The sequence below is a fragment of the Cuculus canorus genome, chromosome 12 (assembly GCF_017976375.1).
Source record: "Cuculus canorus isolate bCucCan1 chromosome 12, bCucCan1.pri, whole genome shotgun sequence".
Classification (NCBI taxonomy): Eukaryota; Metazoa; Chordata; class Aves; order Cuculiformes; family Cuculidae; genus Cuculus; species Cuculus canorus.
The window spans coordinates 17,679,955-17,695,808 of NC_071412.1; the positions used below are offsets into that span (position 1 = coordinate 17,679,955).

The following is a 15,854-nucleotide window of genomic DNA, read 5'->3' on the forward strand; positions in this document are numbered from 1 at the left end:
TACGGTACAGCCCATCTTCTCACCTTCCCTCCTGCTGTTATCCTGCCTGCCCAGGAAAGCTGCCTGCAGCCTAGTTATCTCTCACAGGGCTTATCCAGCAGTGGGCTGGTCAGCTCTTACAGCTGCTGCCACCAGCTCCAAGCAAGCCTGATCCCGCACTCCCCGGCACAGTCCTAAACTGCTCCTGACCAACCCCACCAGGAGAGCAAAGAGGACCGGTCATCGGTAGTATATTTGTATGTCGATACAAATAAAAACAAAACAACCCCAAAAAAGTAACAACAACAAAAATGTTTCTCTGAACGAGAGCAAAATAGGAAAATTTACAAATACTCTGGCTCTGGCTTGGATCAAGTTAATGTTAAATACAAAAAAACCCACCAAAATAAAACAAAACCAACCCTCCCCAAGATTATAAAAAAATAAGAATATACACATTCAAAGAGCTTATTACAGTATAAAGTTACGGAGGCCCAGGCACTGCTGGTCCCAGCCCCCGAGGCAGCACGGAGGGGCGGGGGTGTGGAGGGGTCAGGATCTCTGCTGCCCCACAGATTGGCTTGCTGCATCCCCAGGCTCTGGGCTTTTTTACTCAGCATTTTTCCAGCCCGTGACTCACTGCAGAGCTGGGTGCACGGGTTCCCAGTGCTGGCTTGGGAAAGCCGGGCAACCCGGAGAGCCGGTTGGTACCTGTCCCCATCACCTCGTACCTAGTGACTCCTGCGGTTGCACCCCGAGGGGCAGAGGATGCCAGTGAGCTTCTTGCCCTTGGCCAAAATCCTCCAGATCCTCCTCCTGGGAGCAGAGCTGCCCTCTCCCAGCAGGATATGAGGGTGGGGAAGACAAGACAAGCAAAGCAGGGGATACCACTGAGCATCCCTGTGCCTCACACAGGATGGGCCCAGGAGAGGTACCAGTTCCCAACGTTGCCCACAAGGAGCAGGGAGGGAAAAAAGGCAGGGGGGAAAAAAGACAAGACAGAGCCAGGCCCAAACTCACCACTCCAAGGATCACAGCAGTGAGATGGCAGGACAGCGGGGACCCCGGGAGCTGCTAAAATGGGTGCTTGTATCTATGGATCTCTGTAACAGCCGGGGCTGGGCACAGTGAGGATATATTATATACACACATACATACTGACACACAGACTTAGCGGCAGGTAAGACTGAAGTAGGCGCCTCTTCCTAAGCCCCAGGCCAGGGCAGGGCTGGAAACACATTTCCTAGGGCTTTACCAACCCCCTTCTCCAGACACATTTTTTTAGATGGTCCCAACAAAAAAACATAAAACAACAAAAAAACAGCTCAAAGAGAACGAAAACCACCTCCCCGAACAACCAAACCCCCAACAGAAATACCACGGCGAGGAGCGCGAGCCTCTTCCTGCGCTGTCCTCCACCGCAGTGAGCGGCAGCCATCGTTTGGTTTGAATAAGGCACAGTTCGATAGCACTGCTAATAGTTGAGGACGGGCAGCCGCCTCTGTGCTCCCGCACCAACAGCTCTGCCAAGTCCCAGCAGGCATGGCTCTGGCAGCCCTGGGAGGATGGGAAAGGGGGTTCTGCGGGGAGGTGGCGGGTCTCAGTGTCCTGGTGAGCTCTTCTCCTGGCCGGCCCGGCTGTGGTTGGTGAGCAGCAGGCCCTGGCGCTGGGCATGCTCGAGGATGGCAGTGTAACAGAAGTAATACTGCTCAGGGGTCTGGATGCTGAAGGCGCGTTGGGTCCGCATGCGCAAGACCGTCTGGTAGATGTTCAGGGTGCCCACGTCCTGCAGCTGGGACAGGCAGATGTCCAGTGCACAGAAGGTACCTAGGGACAACGATGGGGACAGTGTCAGACACCAAAGAGCCATCACTGCCCCTTGCGAGAACAAGAGTGGGGCAGCAGTGGCCCTCAACCTCTCTTCCAGCTTCCCACGTGGACCACAGGCATTAGAAGCGCCGCAGAGCCTTCCTCCAGGTCTGATGGCTGCAGAAAACCCTGGCGACGTGTGTTCCTCGTGAACCAGCTTGCAAGCATGGTCTTGCTGGTCTCGCCCCCCACCAACAAGACCCCCACCCAGGCACGGGGTTGCCCCATCACCTGTCCTGCCGATGCCAGCGCTGCAGTGCACCACGACTGGGGGCCCCCCGGGGTGACCTTTGAAGCGAGGTCCCAGGGCGCTGACTGCTACCCTCTGCTGCTGCTTCACGGCCCCCAGAAAGTCGATGAGAGTGGCTGCAGAGGAGGGGACGCCGTAATCTGGCCAGCTCAGGTACTGGAAGTGGGACACCAGCCGTCGTTCCCTGGTCTGGGAGACAGCACAGGGTTTAGACTGCCTCCCCTTCCCTGCCCCAGCCCATGGAAGACCCCCCTGGTGCCTCTGTGCCATCTCCCACCAGGCAGATGCACCCACACACCTCCGAGCTGTGGATCTCTAGGATGGTTTTCTTGTAATGGTTGAGGTTCTCCACGCCCAGGTTGGTGATGGTCAGGGCCCCGAAGCACATCCGGAAATCCTTCTCCAGGGGCCAGTACTGGCCGCACTTTCTCCTGCCTCCCTCCTCCAGCCTGTGAGCAGAAGGACAAGCTAGTGAGGACCTCCTTGCCCTGCTTAGGGACGTTTCCTGTGCCTCCTCCCATTAAGGATCCTGCACAGTCCACCCCTGATGTGGTGTCCCCACCTGGCAGGACTCTGGCTGGTCCCATGGCTGCAGGGGCACTGCAGAGAGCATAGCGCTGCTCATCCAACATTTCACACACAAAATCAGGGCCGTGCCCTGCCCAGAGCACTCACCGGGTCGTCATCACGATCACCAGCACATTTTGTTCCCACACCATGCGCCAGAAGTCACCGTAGGTGTTTTCCAGAGGTCCTGTGGGGACAGCCCACACCTCAGCCCAAAACCCGATGGTATTGGGCAAGCCCCTGTGCCCTGCAGCCTCCACTGACCCCCCTCATGCAGTCTCTTCCCAGTGGGATTGATCCCAATACGCATCCCCCTGCCCTGCCTGTGTCTGCCACTGGTTTGGTCCCTCAGCACCAAATCCCTATGCTCAGTACCGATCCCTCCTCTCTGATCTGCGCTGCTTCATCCGTGGGGCAAAGGCAGGGGCTGGGTTTAGGGGCAGGAGGAGGGGCTGCCACCACCGCTACTAGTAGGGATCTGCTCTCCCGTTTGTGAGAGGCAGTTGAAGGACAGAACCACTCAACCTCTCCCAGGAGAAACTGCTCCTTCCCAGATGAGGACCAGGAGAGGAGTAAATATACCCGAAGAGAAGTAAATACACCAGAAGAGGAGGGGGACTTGCTGGGCAGTGTGGTCCTCCCAGGCTGTCTCCACTGCAGCTGGTGGCTGATGCTGGGCAGGGAGGTGAAGCCCTCATGTGCAACAGGAGCAAAAGAACCCCCTTGGTGGCTTCTAGGGCCGTACCCTGAGTCCCAATGTAAGCGTTCCTCTGCTTGTAGCCGTCCATGAAGCTTGCGTTGATGTAGTCAGTCAGCTGCGGAGAGAAAAGCAAGCACAACCTGAGCCCTCCTCAGCCCCGTGGCCAGGATGGCTGCAGTGGCTCCAGATGGGACCTCAAGTTCCCATCCTGGGCTGGCTCACCTCCGGGCGGCTGTACGGCTTTGCCAGCTTGACACGGGTTTGGTCCAGGCAGGGCACGTCTCCATACCGGTTCTTCTCCTGGTTGTAGGGTGCCCTGGAAGGCAGGAGAGAGGGAAGCAGGGATGTTTCCAAGGAAAACCCAGCACCCTTCCCTCTGCACAAGCATCCAGGCGCCTACAGCCTGGGCTCTGCTGCCATCACCTGGCCAAAGCCTCGGGAAGCAGAGTCCCAGCCAGGTCCTAGTCCCCACTATGCCCTCTGCATCTCCCTCCTACTCCAGGAAGCCCCAAACCGGGCTCACAGCATCACTAGGCTGGGGTTCTCCACTCCTAGTCTAAAGCACTGCATCCCAAAGAGGTGGCTGGGCTCCCACTGAGCAGCAGCAGCAACTGGGGCGAGGCGGACCCAACTTTTTTGGAGCAAGAGAGGGACTCCCATGCTGACCCGCACCGGCTCCTTCCCCCTTGACTTACAAGGAGCAGATGAAAGTACCAGCTGGGCTTCTGCGACGAATATCTTCATACTCCTCATAGATGCCCCGTTTCTCCTTCTGGCTGACATGATCCAGCAGCTCCTGCAGGGTGAAGGACTTGGGCCCAGGGATGTGGACAGAGCCGTTGTCTTTGGGGGCCACCAGCGGCACCAGGATGAGCTCATCCAGGGGGTCAGGGTGCCCATTCTGCTGGGGCAGGAACCGGCAGTTCCAGCTCAGAGGGTCCAGCTTGAGGGATCCCCCGAGGTACTCAGGAAGGCACTCCCGGGGCAGGTGCTCCTTCAGCTCCGACATCTTCACCATCTGCACCTGTGGGAAGAAGAAGAAGAGCAAAGGTGACTCCCAGGAGGATGGAGAGGGTTTCACTGGGGATGGGAACAGGGATGTCAATGGTCTGACACAATCCCACTGCAGTCTGAAGATTTTCCCAATAGCATCAGGGTCTTCCAACTCCTCCCCAGCCCTAGAAGGGCACCCACGGGAACACCAGCCCCCCCATGTTCCCCAATGAACCCCACACTGACACCCAGCTCTGAATTTGCAAGTGGCTCTGAGCTTCTTCCAAAAGTAAACAGGCAAAGTCCAGCCCAGTGAGACACTGCGCTGAAAATGGGCTCTATCAGCAGCACTGCTGATGCTAAGGAGATTTTTTGAGGTACTTTTGGCTCGGGTCTTTAAGTTTCCCTGTTCTCCTGCATGCTCAGCAGATGTTTTCTTTCCTTTTAATCATTGACCATTGCCTCCAGTTGCTCTTACTGGCAGCCTCGCCACAGAGGAAGAATCATAGAATGGTTCGGGTTGGAAGGGACCTCAAAGCCCATCCAGCTCCAAACCCTCGATCAGGCTGCTCAAAGCCCCATCCAACCTGGCCTTGAACACCTGCAGGGATGGGGCAGCCACCACCTACATGGGCAACCTGGGCCAGGGCCTCCTCACCCTCATAGTGATGACTTTCTTTCTTAAATCTTCCCTCTTGCAATTTAAAGCCACTCCCTCTCATCCTATCACTTCATGCCCTTGCAAAAAGTCCCTCCCCACTTTTCTTGGAGTACTTTTCAGGTACCGAAAACTGCTCTAAGGTCTCCCTGAAGCATCCCCTTCTCCAGGCTGAACAACCTCAACTCTCTCAGCCTGTCCTCGGAGCAGAGGTGTTCCAGGCCTCAGATCATCTTCGTGGCCTCCTGTGGACCTGTTCCAACAGTTCCATATCCTTCTTATGTTGGGGATTCCAGAACTGGACACAGGACTCCAGGTGGGGTCTCACGAGAGCAGAGTAGATGGGGAGAATCACCTCATAGGTGATTTCAAAAAGGGTTCAAGATAATGATATTCCCTGCCCACGGCAGGGGCCAGTAATTAGATGGGCTTTAAGGGTCTCTTCCAACCCATTCTATGACTCTGAATTGCTGGAAATATAAGAAGTAGGTTGGCCCCTATGAAACAAGCTGATCCATTTCCCATGGATTTGGGCTCAGCAGCTCCCAGTGGACAAAGCCGAGGAGCGCAGGCTGCTTACACCACCCTGTACTGACAGGAAAACAACCCCAGCCCTCCCCGCCGAGGGTCCCGTGCTGGGGTGGGACTGATGCTCACCCGCTCCCGCAGCTTCTCCTTCAGCAGCAGGCTGATGATGGAGTAGGGCACGCGGAACCACATGGGCGCTCCCACGATGAAAACCTTCTTAAGCCGAGCCGGGAAGGCACCCTGCGGGCAGGAAGGGGTCAGACCCACACTAATGGAGAGGAACCACTCCCTCTCTGTGCTCTGCCACGGTGGTGGACGAATCCCAGCAGAGGTGACAGCCAGCAAAAGCATCCCAAGGTGGCAATGTCGCATCCAAAGCGTGCCTTGTGCACAGCCGGCAGCCCATGGCCCATGGCTTATTTTCATGCTCCGACAGACAAATTATTTTCTTGGAATTAGATAGGCAGAGGGTTTGGCTCTGCCTGGTAGAGGTGAAGCCTGGAAGCAGGGATTTTTGCGGAGAACACATCCCAGCCAATATTTACTGCTATTTCTTTTTTCCAGAAGAGGGAGGAGGCAAGAAATGCCAGCATGATTAAAAAATAATTTGCATCTGTTTTCCCAAAAGCGCTGCCAGCAGCTGCGCTAGGAATCCAGCATGGGGACAGCTGATCCCCTCCCACCCACCGGACACCACAGCCTGGGCCAGGTCCAAGCTGGCAGGCTCCCAGTACCTTCCTGAGGTCCTGTGGGTTGGAGCTGGCTGAGACGTGGTCATCATGGTCCGGCATGAAAATCTATGCCAAACCCACAGGATTTCCCACACTCAGTGTGCCAGTGGCCTGCATGACATCCCCAACTGTTACCTTCAGCAGGTTGAGGATCTTCTTGCTGAGCTCAAGCTCAAAGTTGGTGTATTGCGAGCCAGCCATGTCGTAGATGAACACCAACCCGTTCCTCTGTGTTTCAAAGCTGAGACAGGGAAGAGAACAACGTCAGCCCTGCAACATCCAACTGCTCGGCTCCTGGATTAGTGGATCTGTCCAGGGCAGTGGTGGAGTCTCCATCCCTGAAGGTGCTTAAAAGACAGGCAGACAATGTGCTCGAGGATCTGGTTTAGTAGTGGACAGGTACAGTTCAACTTGATGATCTCAAAGGTCCTTTCCAACCAAACAATTCCTATGATTCAACGTTAACCTCATCCTCTCTTTGCTGACCCCCCAAAATCCCCTCTTGCACTTCCAGAAGGACTCAAAGGTCACTCCTGCATTTCCCAGCTGCTCCACTGCCTCTCCTACAATCCCTGTTTCAGCCTGGCTCGTGTCTTAAGCCTATGATGGGCAAGTTCAAAACCAGAAAGAGCCCAGCAGGATGAATGGGACCTCCTGTCTTTGTATTTTTGGCAGGGCTCACGTTACGCCTCGCTGGCAGCAGGGCCGCCTCCTCCCTGGCTGAAGCCTGCAAGGAATCGGAGGTTTTGTTAAACTGAAACCTGGATGTGGGCAGGGAAAGGCTGTGAAGAGCTGGGGATTTTATTCCCCTGCTGAATGTCTCCATAGGGATGACTGGCTTGAGTTCAAACAGGGGGAAGACAGGGGATTTCAAGCCACAGAGAGCTGTGACCCCTTCTCTCTCCTTACTGTACCAGGAGGCATGCAGACTCAGCCACAATTTCCCCCTCAGTATTTCACACTCACTGCAGAGACGTCTCATCTTTTCTCTGTAAAGCCTTTTGGTGGGATTTCATCAAAAACTCAGCACGCATCAGCATCTCCCCTCATCCCTGGGGGAAAAAGGGGCTCCGGGCAATCTTACACCGTAGGACACTGTATCCTGGCTCACCTCTCCACCGCTCGGTCCAGCAGGTAGAAGAGAGCCTGGAGCACCACATGCTGCACGCTCTTGCTTGGGTGATGCAGCTTCGCTGTGAAGAGGGCAATGGAGGCTCCCGAGGGGTCCCGCACACTCTGGTGAGGAAACAGGGTCAGACTCCCACAGCACTCGGGGGTATTGAGAGGAGCCGGGATGAGCCGCTCAGCTGGGGCAACTCCAAGAGGAACACCCCCACCTACCAGAATGGTGAACTTCCCGCTGAGCAGCTCTGAGCGCAGTGGCTCCTCATGTGGCTTCAGCTTCACAATGCCCTCCTTCAGCCGCGTCTCCTGCAGTCAGGGAGCTGGTGTGACAGCCAGCATGGGCACCCCAGTACTCCACCCACCACCACGTCCTTGTGGGGCACCCAGCCCTCCAAGGGAAGCCCCAGCGGGGAAACCTCTGCTCCACAGCTCAATTTTCCAGCTGGGAACTGCAACTCCCAGCATGGGGAAAAGCATGGGATGGAAAAGTTATAAACGCACATACATCTTTTATATGTGGGAGATGCCCTGCCGGACAGGCAGGAGGGCACCCTGCAAGCATGCACACTGCTCTGAGCGAAGGGTGGAGATTGGGGTCAGTGAGATCTCCATGGTGACTCGCCTGGGCTGGAAAAGGATTCTCCAGCCAGCTAAAACCCATAAGAGAGGGTGGGCAAATCAAAAAAGCAAGGGGAAGGTCTTCCTTGGGACTAGAGATCTCTTGCATAACAAGAAGCCCGTGGGTGGGGGGAACCCAGCCCCGCGCACTTACCCGGTAGGAGTGAAAGAGTTCGATGGCTCGCAGGACATCGAACTTGCGAGCCATAAGGAACTTGACAGCCACATTCCAGGAGAGCGGGGACACATTGTACTGGCCTGTCCACTTGTTGATCTCCTCCAGGAACTGCTTGGTTGCCTGCGGGAGAGATGAGGGGCCTGTGGTGAAATGGGAAGAGTACCCAGGGAGCATCACTGGTCACCGTGGGAGTGGTGCAGTCCTTGGTGAGCAGGCAGATGCTGAGCACAGCTTGGCAAACCCAGCAGCTCCTCACGGGAAGCAGGGAGCTCTGCTGCAGCTACTGGGAAAGGTGAGGCTGGAGATGAAGGCAATGCCTGCATAGGGAACAGAGCAAGTGGTGGCAGTGCTGGCAGAGGACAAACAGCCTTGGGGCTGGGGGAGACTTGGGGAAGGGAGAAAGGGAGCGAAAGGAGGATTTACAGGTGGCAAACTCCAGTTCAGAGCAGCCCGGGTGCAGCAGGAACCCACCAGCCGGCAGCAGTCTCCCAGGGCTGCAGCTCCACCATGGAGCAGCAAACCTGGCTGTGTGGACATAGGTAATGAGCATGACCAGCACCACAGGCCAATGCTTCAATGTGCTACAGGACATGGCCCAGCTCGCCCAGTAAGGCGAGTTTCGCATGGCCACAGAAGGCCAGACAAGAAGGGCTTGGTCCAGGCAGGTCCCAGGATGCTCCTAGTGCTCCCCAAATTCCCCATGACAAGCCAGGGTCATCCTGCATGATCACACTCCCCTCCCAAAGCACCAGCACCGCTCACACCCAAAACTGTGAAAGAAAGTTTTCCAGCTCTGGAAACAGAGTCACAAAACGCAACCGCAACCTCCCGTGAGGCTTCAAGCCCTGAAAGCAAGCAAAATAACCCCAAACCGTATTATTTTGACAAGCTGGGTTTGCAAGGTAGGCTTGGGCTTCCTGAACTCATGGAAGCAGCTTTGCTTTCTGCTGCGGCTTGACCATGGGCAGGCGGTGGTGTTGGATGTCAAGCGGTGGCACGGAGTTACTGGGAGCTATTCAACCAGAAAAGCTCATCAGCATTAATGACTTCCGACGGGAGGAAGCGAAGGGCCAGGGTTTATCGGTGGCGTGAGGCGTGCTGGGGGCACTGAGCCACCCTCATGCGACGAGCTGAAGGAGTCTGGCTCGCCTGAGGGATCTCTCCACAGCCTGCCTGGCATTGCAGCAGGCGTTTGGGAAGGAATACCAGCTCACACGGCTATTGGAAGCCCAGACCCGCAGCACATCACAGCCAGATGCTCCCTAGCTCAGTATCAGTCCCACAGAACGGCCGGGCAAGCACCAGCCAGCAAGGAACTCATGGAATTACGCTGGATCTGCTGCCAACAGTGCCAGGAGGAATGTGAAAGCAGATTTCAATAGCCCAGCTCCGAGCCCTCGCAAAAATTCTCTTTAAGCATCGTGAGCCCTCCTGGCGCAGCAGTGTGCCACGGTCACCAGCCAGATGGGCAGTTGCTGGGAGCAAGGGACTAGAGGGGAGCAGGCAAAGGTGGGAGCAAAGAGCACAGGTTGTTACACATCCCATCTTATTCCCACCTCCCAGCAAGCAGGCAGTGAGAGGTTTTTCCTGGGAGCTGTGCTTACAGGACACCTTTATACCCACAGCTTCATCTCCAACAGCCTCTATTTTGCCAAAACAAAAGCAATTCTTCCTTGGCCCTAATTCCTAATGGTTTCTCCTCTATTGAACAGGGACAGGAAAATAAATGAGGCAGTACAGAAACCAAACTCATGTTAAGACAACACACACACACACATGCATACAGAAATGTATCCTATTCGTACAGTGAGACAGAGAAACTCTCCAGCCATTCTCTCTCTTTGCCGGGTAGTCCCTTGGGGCTTCCAGAGCTGGTCTGGGGCTGGGCTGGAAATGCAAACCCAGAACAGCAGAGTCGCCCCTTCAACAGCACATGCAGGATGGCACAGGGATGGGCGAGTGCCAGGCACACCCCCACTGCCCTCAGACGGAGACCAGAGCCAGCAGTACAACTTGAGCTGGGAAAGATGTCTTAAGATGATGGGAAGGATACCCCAAGATGACAAGAAAGACACCCAAGGGGCACAGTGACAGCAGGGAGAGGATGGAATGTGTGGTTCAGATCTCCTTCCTCAATATCTAACCCATCGCACTCCACGCGATCCCACTTCCAGCTCCCATCATGAGGGTTGCTGTGGTTTTCTGGCAAGGGAGAAGACTTGGGAGAACAAGCGCTGGCTTTGCTGGGCGGCTCAGCCATGAATTCCAGCATTCCCTTGCTTTCTCTGGGAGTAAAAAAAAAAAAATCCCAAACTTACCAGCGCTGATATTCAAAAGCAGGCGAGCCAGGAGTTACTGAGCTGAGCATCAATACTAGCTGCCGCTCTGCTCCCATCGCACACTCAACTGGATCTTATTCTCATTCCTGGACCCAGTCCTAAACGGATTTATACAGGTGTTGAGGTGAGTGAGGTAGGGATTACTCCACATGCTGGAAATGAAGCCCATGGACCCAAATCTGCAGCAAGAAACTCCGTTTCTGCAAGCGATCGCAGCGCTGTGAGCAAAACAGTCTGCAGCCGGGCGTTTAGAACAATGCCAGTCTTTGGAGCACTGGCGTCATCCAAGTCCCTGCTCTGCTGCGCCAGGGCAGGGTGGTGACAAAGCCATCGACGCAGGAACACGGTGGCTCTTCAAGCTGCACAAGCAGCAAATCCACCCCCAAAATAGGTCCTGTGAAAATTGCAGCTGGGCTGAAAACCCCCAAGGAAAATTGGTTTGGCTCCTCTGATCCCTCTGGGATGGGGTGGGGAGAGAAGTGTGGAGATCCGAAGGAGCAGATGTCCTGAAGCTGGCAGGGAGTGCAGAGGGGTGAAATCCCCCTGTGGCTTGCTGTCAGTAATGGGGGAGAGCGGAGCCAGTGGAGGAAGTCCTGATGCTCCAGAGGAGGCCAAAGAGATGACAGGAAGGGGATGTCCCAACCCCAACCATGGAAAGAGAGAAAATTCCACTATTTCAGCTTCCAAGCCATGGAGGGCAGCCCCGAGGGCAGGCTTCCCCCACCCCAGGCTGCAGATCCAAACGTGGAGCCACTACTGCAAATAGCCCTTCATCTTCTCCATCCAATATTCCCGCACAAACCAAACATCTCACGTCCCTCTCCGGGGATGCTGCTGGAATTGCCCAGCCACAGCTCTTGCTGCAAACCAGAGCAGGGTCTCCTAAAACCCCCTTTGCTGGAAGCTTTGCCCTCTCCAGGATGCAGGCGAAGTAGAAACCACAGGCACCTGCGGGGACATAGGGTGGTACAAACCGCCCCCTGCTCCAGGGATTTTATTACCCTGGAGACAGCAGTACCTCTCCCAGGAGCATCGCTGATAAGAGGGAGGAGTGGCAGAGGAGAAAGCCTGGGAATGCTGCATTTACCAAGCGTTGGTGCAGGATGGACCCCTCCAGCTCTGAGTGAACACTCCCTGCATGGCATAGGGGGTTTGGGAATGCGAGGTCTCTGTACTAACCCTCCTGAAACTCCCTGTAGCGATGAAGGATGTTTTATAAAAGGAAAGCAACGGAACAGATGGAAAACCGACTATCCAGTCCCTTTGGCCTTGGCAATGCAGCCCCAGAGGGAAGCAGGGTGGTGGATGTGATGCTCTCAGCCAGCCTGAGCATCACTATGGGAGTCTGGCTTCAAGGCAGCCTCCGGAATCCATCCAGTAGGGATGTGGAGCTGGGTGGGCATCCCTGGGGATGAGGATGAAGGAGGATACAGAGCTGGGTGGGCATTCCCAGGGATGAGGATGAAAGAGGATGCAGAGCCGGGTGGGCATCCTCAGGGATGAGCACGAAGCAGAGCTGGTGGGCATCCTCAGGGATGAGGATGAAGGAGGGGAGAGCCAGAGGTTGCTCTCGCCATTCAACGAGCCCTGGCTGGGTTATCAGCCTGTCTCCCTGAGCTGAGCAACATCCTCCCGTGGTGACGCAAGGCCAGCGGAGGAAGCCGGGACCTCACAGGAGGCCTGGGGCGTGGGAAGCGCATGCACAGGCATCCTCACGCCAGCCTGCCCACGGAGACGGGGGTGCTGTGAGGAGACGCTGATGGTACTGGGGGACATACGCTGGTTTGGGGCTGTGTGACCCCAACCCAACACTGCAGCACCTCCTCTTGCCCTGGCACCCGCCACAGAGGCACTGCCAGGGCTTTTGGGGTGCCTGCTGTGCCAAGCAGCCATGTGGAGATGGGGGGCTGTGGGGATGGGTGAGGATGGGGGCCTGTGGGGACTGGGGAGATGAGGGGCTCTGTGAGTGGGGTCTGTGGGGCTGCAGGGATTGAGGGCCGCAGGGATGGAGGGGACGTGGGGCTATGGGGGCCTGTGAAGATCGAGGGCTGTGTGGGTGGGGAGACGGCGGGATGTGTGGATGAGGGGCTGTGGCTATGAGGGTGCCGTGGGGATGGGCGGGATGTGAGGATGGAGGAGTCGCGGGGACGGAGAGGAGCTGCGGATGCAGAGGGGGATGTGAAGATGGAGGGGACCCGGGGATGGGGGGCTGTGGAGATGGAGAAGAGGTGCGGATTAGAGAGATGTGGGTATGGAGAGAAGATATTAATAAGGGGGAAGGTGCGGATGGAGGGGACTGTGGGGATGGGGTGAAGGTGGGGATCGGGAGGGAAGGTGGGGATCGAGGGGACGTGGAGATCGGGGGGATGTGAGGATGGGGGGGATGGAGGGGACGTGAGGATGGAGGAACGCGGGGATAGGTCGCGCCCAGCTCGGGGTCCTACCTGCTCCTCCTCGGCACTGAGCTCCGCGGCCATGCTGGGCGGGCCGGGCTGGTCCGTACTGGTCCGTACTGGTCCGTAGTGGGTCAGGCGGCCACCGCCCCCCCCGCGCCCATCCCCGGCCCCGGCGGGTACCGGGCCCTCCCGCGGCTCCGCGCCTTATAAAATATATGTATATATATATATGGAAATCTATTACAAAAGTAATAATAAAAAGCAGCCCAAGGCGCTGCCCCGCCGGCCCGGGCCCCGCTGCGATCGCTCAGCCCCGGCGGGGGCGGCGGAAGCCCCTGCGCTCCCGGGCGGGGCCGGGGAAGGGACCAGAGACCGCCCGCCCCGCCCCCTGCTCGGGCGGGGACACCCGGGCCTGGGCACCGCCGGCCGGGCCTGGGGAACTCCGACCGGGCCTGGGCACCGCCGGCCGGGCCTGGGGAACTCCGACCGGGCCTGGGCACCGCCGGCCGGGCCTGGGGAACTCCGACCGGGCCTGGAGCGCCCCCTGGGACGGGGCAGCCACCACTGCTCTGGGCAACCCGGTCCGGGGCCTCCCCACCCTCACAGGGAAATATTCTCCCTAAGATCTCATCTCAGTCTCCCCTCTTTGAAACCATCCTGCCTTGTCTTGCAGTCTCTGCCGAGTCCTGCACTTCATAGAATCATAGAATGGTTTGGGTTGGAAGGGATCTTAAAGCCCATCCAGTCCCATCCCCTGCCATGGGCACGGACACCTCCCAGTGGATCAGGGGCTCCAAGCCCCATCCAACCTGGCCTCGAACACCTCCAGGGATGGGGCAGCCACCACTGCTCTGGGCAACCTGGGCCAGGGCCTCCCCACCCTCATAGTGAAGAAATTCTTCCTAATGTCCAGTCTAAATCTCCCCCTCTCCAGTTTATACCCGTTCCCCCTCATCCTATCACCACCAGCCTTTGTGAATAGTCACGCTCCAGCTTTCTTGTAATCCCTTTCAGGTACTGGAAGGTCACTATAAGGTATCCTCTGACGCTTCTCTTCTCCAGGCTGTGCTCCACTTTGGGCACAACAACCCTGTGAAGCTACAGAATAGGGGAAGAGTGGCTGGAAAGCTGCCCGGAGGAGAAGGACCTGAGGGTGTTGGTTGACAGCAGCTGAACATGAGCCAGCAGTGGCCCAGGTGGCCAATGGCATCTTGGCTTGGATCAGAAACGGCGTAGCCAACAGGTCCAGGGAGGTGACTCTGCCCCTGTGCTCGGCACTGGTGAGGTCGCATCTCAAATACTGTGCTCAGTTCTGGGCCTCTCACTGTAAGAAAGACATTGAGGCTCTGGAGCGTGTCCAGAGAAGAGCAATGAAGCTGGTGAGGGGGCTGGAGAACAAGTCTTATGTGGAGCAGCTGAAGGACCTGGGGTTGTTTAGCCTGGAGAAAAGGAGGCTGAGGGGAGGCCTTATCGCTCCCTATAACTGCCTGAAAGATGGTTGTGGAGAGGAGGGAGCTGGGAGCTGGGCTCTTCTCCGGAGTGACAGGGGACAGGACAAAGGGGAATGGCCTCAAGCTGCACCAGGGGAGGTTCAGACTGGATATCAGAAAAAAAGAATTCACAGAAAGGTTCATCGGGCACCGGCAGAGGCTGCCCAGGGAGGGGGTGGAGTCACCAGTCCTAGAGGCATTTAAAAGATGGGTAGACAAGGTGCTCAGGGACATGGTGTAGTGGCAGATAGGAATGGTTCAACTCAGTGATCTAAGACGTCTTTTCCACCCTAGTGATTCTATGATTCCTGGAACCCCTTTCAGTGCCAGAAGCTGCTCTGTCTCCCCACAGCCTTCTCTTCTCCAGAGTGAGCAACCTGAACTCTCTCAGCCTGGCCTCATAGCAGAGGTGCTGCAGCCCTCAGATCATCTTCGTGGCGTCCTCTGGACTTGCTCCAACAGATCCATGTCTGTAACATGGAGGGAGAGGAGGGGACAGTGCTGGAAACGGGTGCCTGAAGCCTCCCCAGGCTCTGCCTTCCATCCAGGAACACTTTCACAAACAGGGACTTGGGAGGAACCCGAAGGATTCCACCACCCAGGGAAGCCCCCAACATCACCTGATTGAGTTGAAGATGTCCCTGCTCACAGCAGAGGGGTTGGAAGTGGATGATCTTCATGGTCCCTTCCAATGCAAACCCTTCTACGACTCTCAGTATTTCAGCCTCTGCCTTCCCGCTGGGAACACCTTCACAGCCAGGGAGGGACCTTGGAGGAACCCCAAAGGCTGCACCGTGTGTTGGTGTGAGTCCACCACCCAAGGAAGCTTCCAACATCAGTCCTGGTTTATTTAGGATGTGGGCTGCAACCCCTGAGTGCCATCCAGGACGGGAGCAGCCAGCCTGCCCCAAGGATTGGCTCCTCGCTCTCGCCGCCTTTCCTGGACTCGATGATCTAAGTCTTTTCCAACCTAATGATTCTATGATTCTCCCTCCCCGGTACTTCAGCCTCTGCCCCACAGCCTTCCCCGCCAGGAGCCTGGGATTTCCAGCCGTTTCTTTGCTCTCCCTCCTCTGCAATCCCTGAAGAGCATTCCCCAGCTGGGCACAGATGGATTAAAAACCCCAATGCTCCTCCAGAAAGGAGCGGGGATCCCGGGAAGCAGGGCCCTGTGCTGCACAGCAGCGACCTCACCGAAACACTGGGCTCTGGGACAGGGGGACATTTTGTTCAGCTGAGAAGGACTGTGTTGGCAACGTGCCCGCAGCCGGAGCCTTTGCACCTAACCCGGAGAAAATGGAAGGGCCGAGGGAAGCGGCTGAGCCCTGGGCTGGATGTCTGTCCATCCATCCATCAGCCACGTTTACAGGTTAAGCCGCCTGCTCAGCTCTCCTGCTCCAGACTAAAACCATGCCTCCAGGGGTTGAGCCCTC

General features: G+C 56.8%; 1 protein-coding gene across 2 annotated transcripts; it reads right to left on the minus strand.

The window, feature by feature from the left end:
- Positions 1-1,098: 1,098 nt before the first annotated feature.
- On the minus strand, positions 1,099-13,273 carry PTPN9 (protein tyrosine phosphatase non-receptor type 9). Of its 2 annotated transcripts, none has more exons than XM_009568880.2 (13): positions 12,980-13,273; positions 8,173-8,316; positions 7,617-7,706; positions 7,387-7,511; positions 6,411-6,516; positions 5,674-5,784; positions 4,061-4,389; positions 3,588-3,681; positions 3,411-3,480; positions 2,774-2,852; positions 2,397-2,547; positions 2,080-2,287; positions 1,099-1,806 (listed from the first exon to the last, which is right to left on the minus strand). In XM_009568880.2, exons 1-13 carry the CDS (start codon positions 13,010-13,012, stop codon positions 1,580-1,582), a joined length of 1,767 nt encoding a protein of 588 aa, XP_009567175.1. In that variant the 5' UTR covers positions 13,013-13,273; the 3' UTR covers positions 1,099-1,579. The 2 variants fall into 2 exon arrangements, with proteins under 2 accessions (XP_009567175.1, XP_053933375.1); XM_054077400.1 differs by lacking the exon at positions 12,980-13,273 and adding an exon at positions 10,515-10,655.
- Between the last annotated feature and the right edge of the window lie 2,581 nt (positions 13,274-15,854).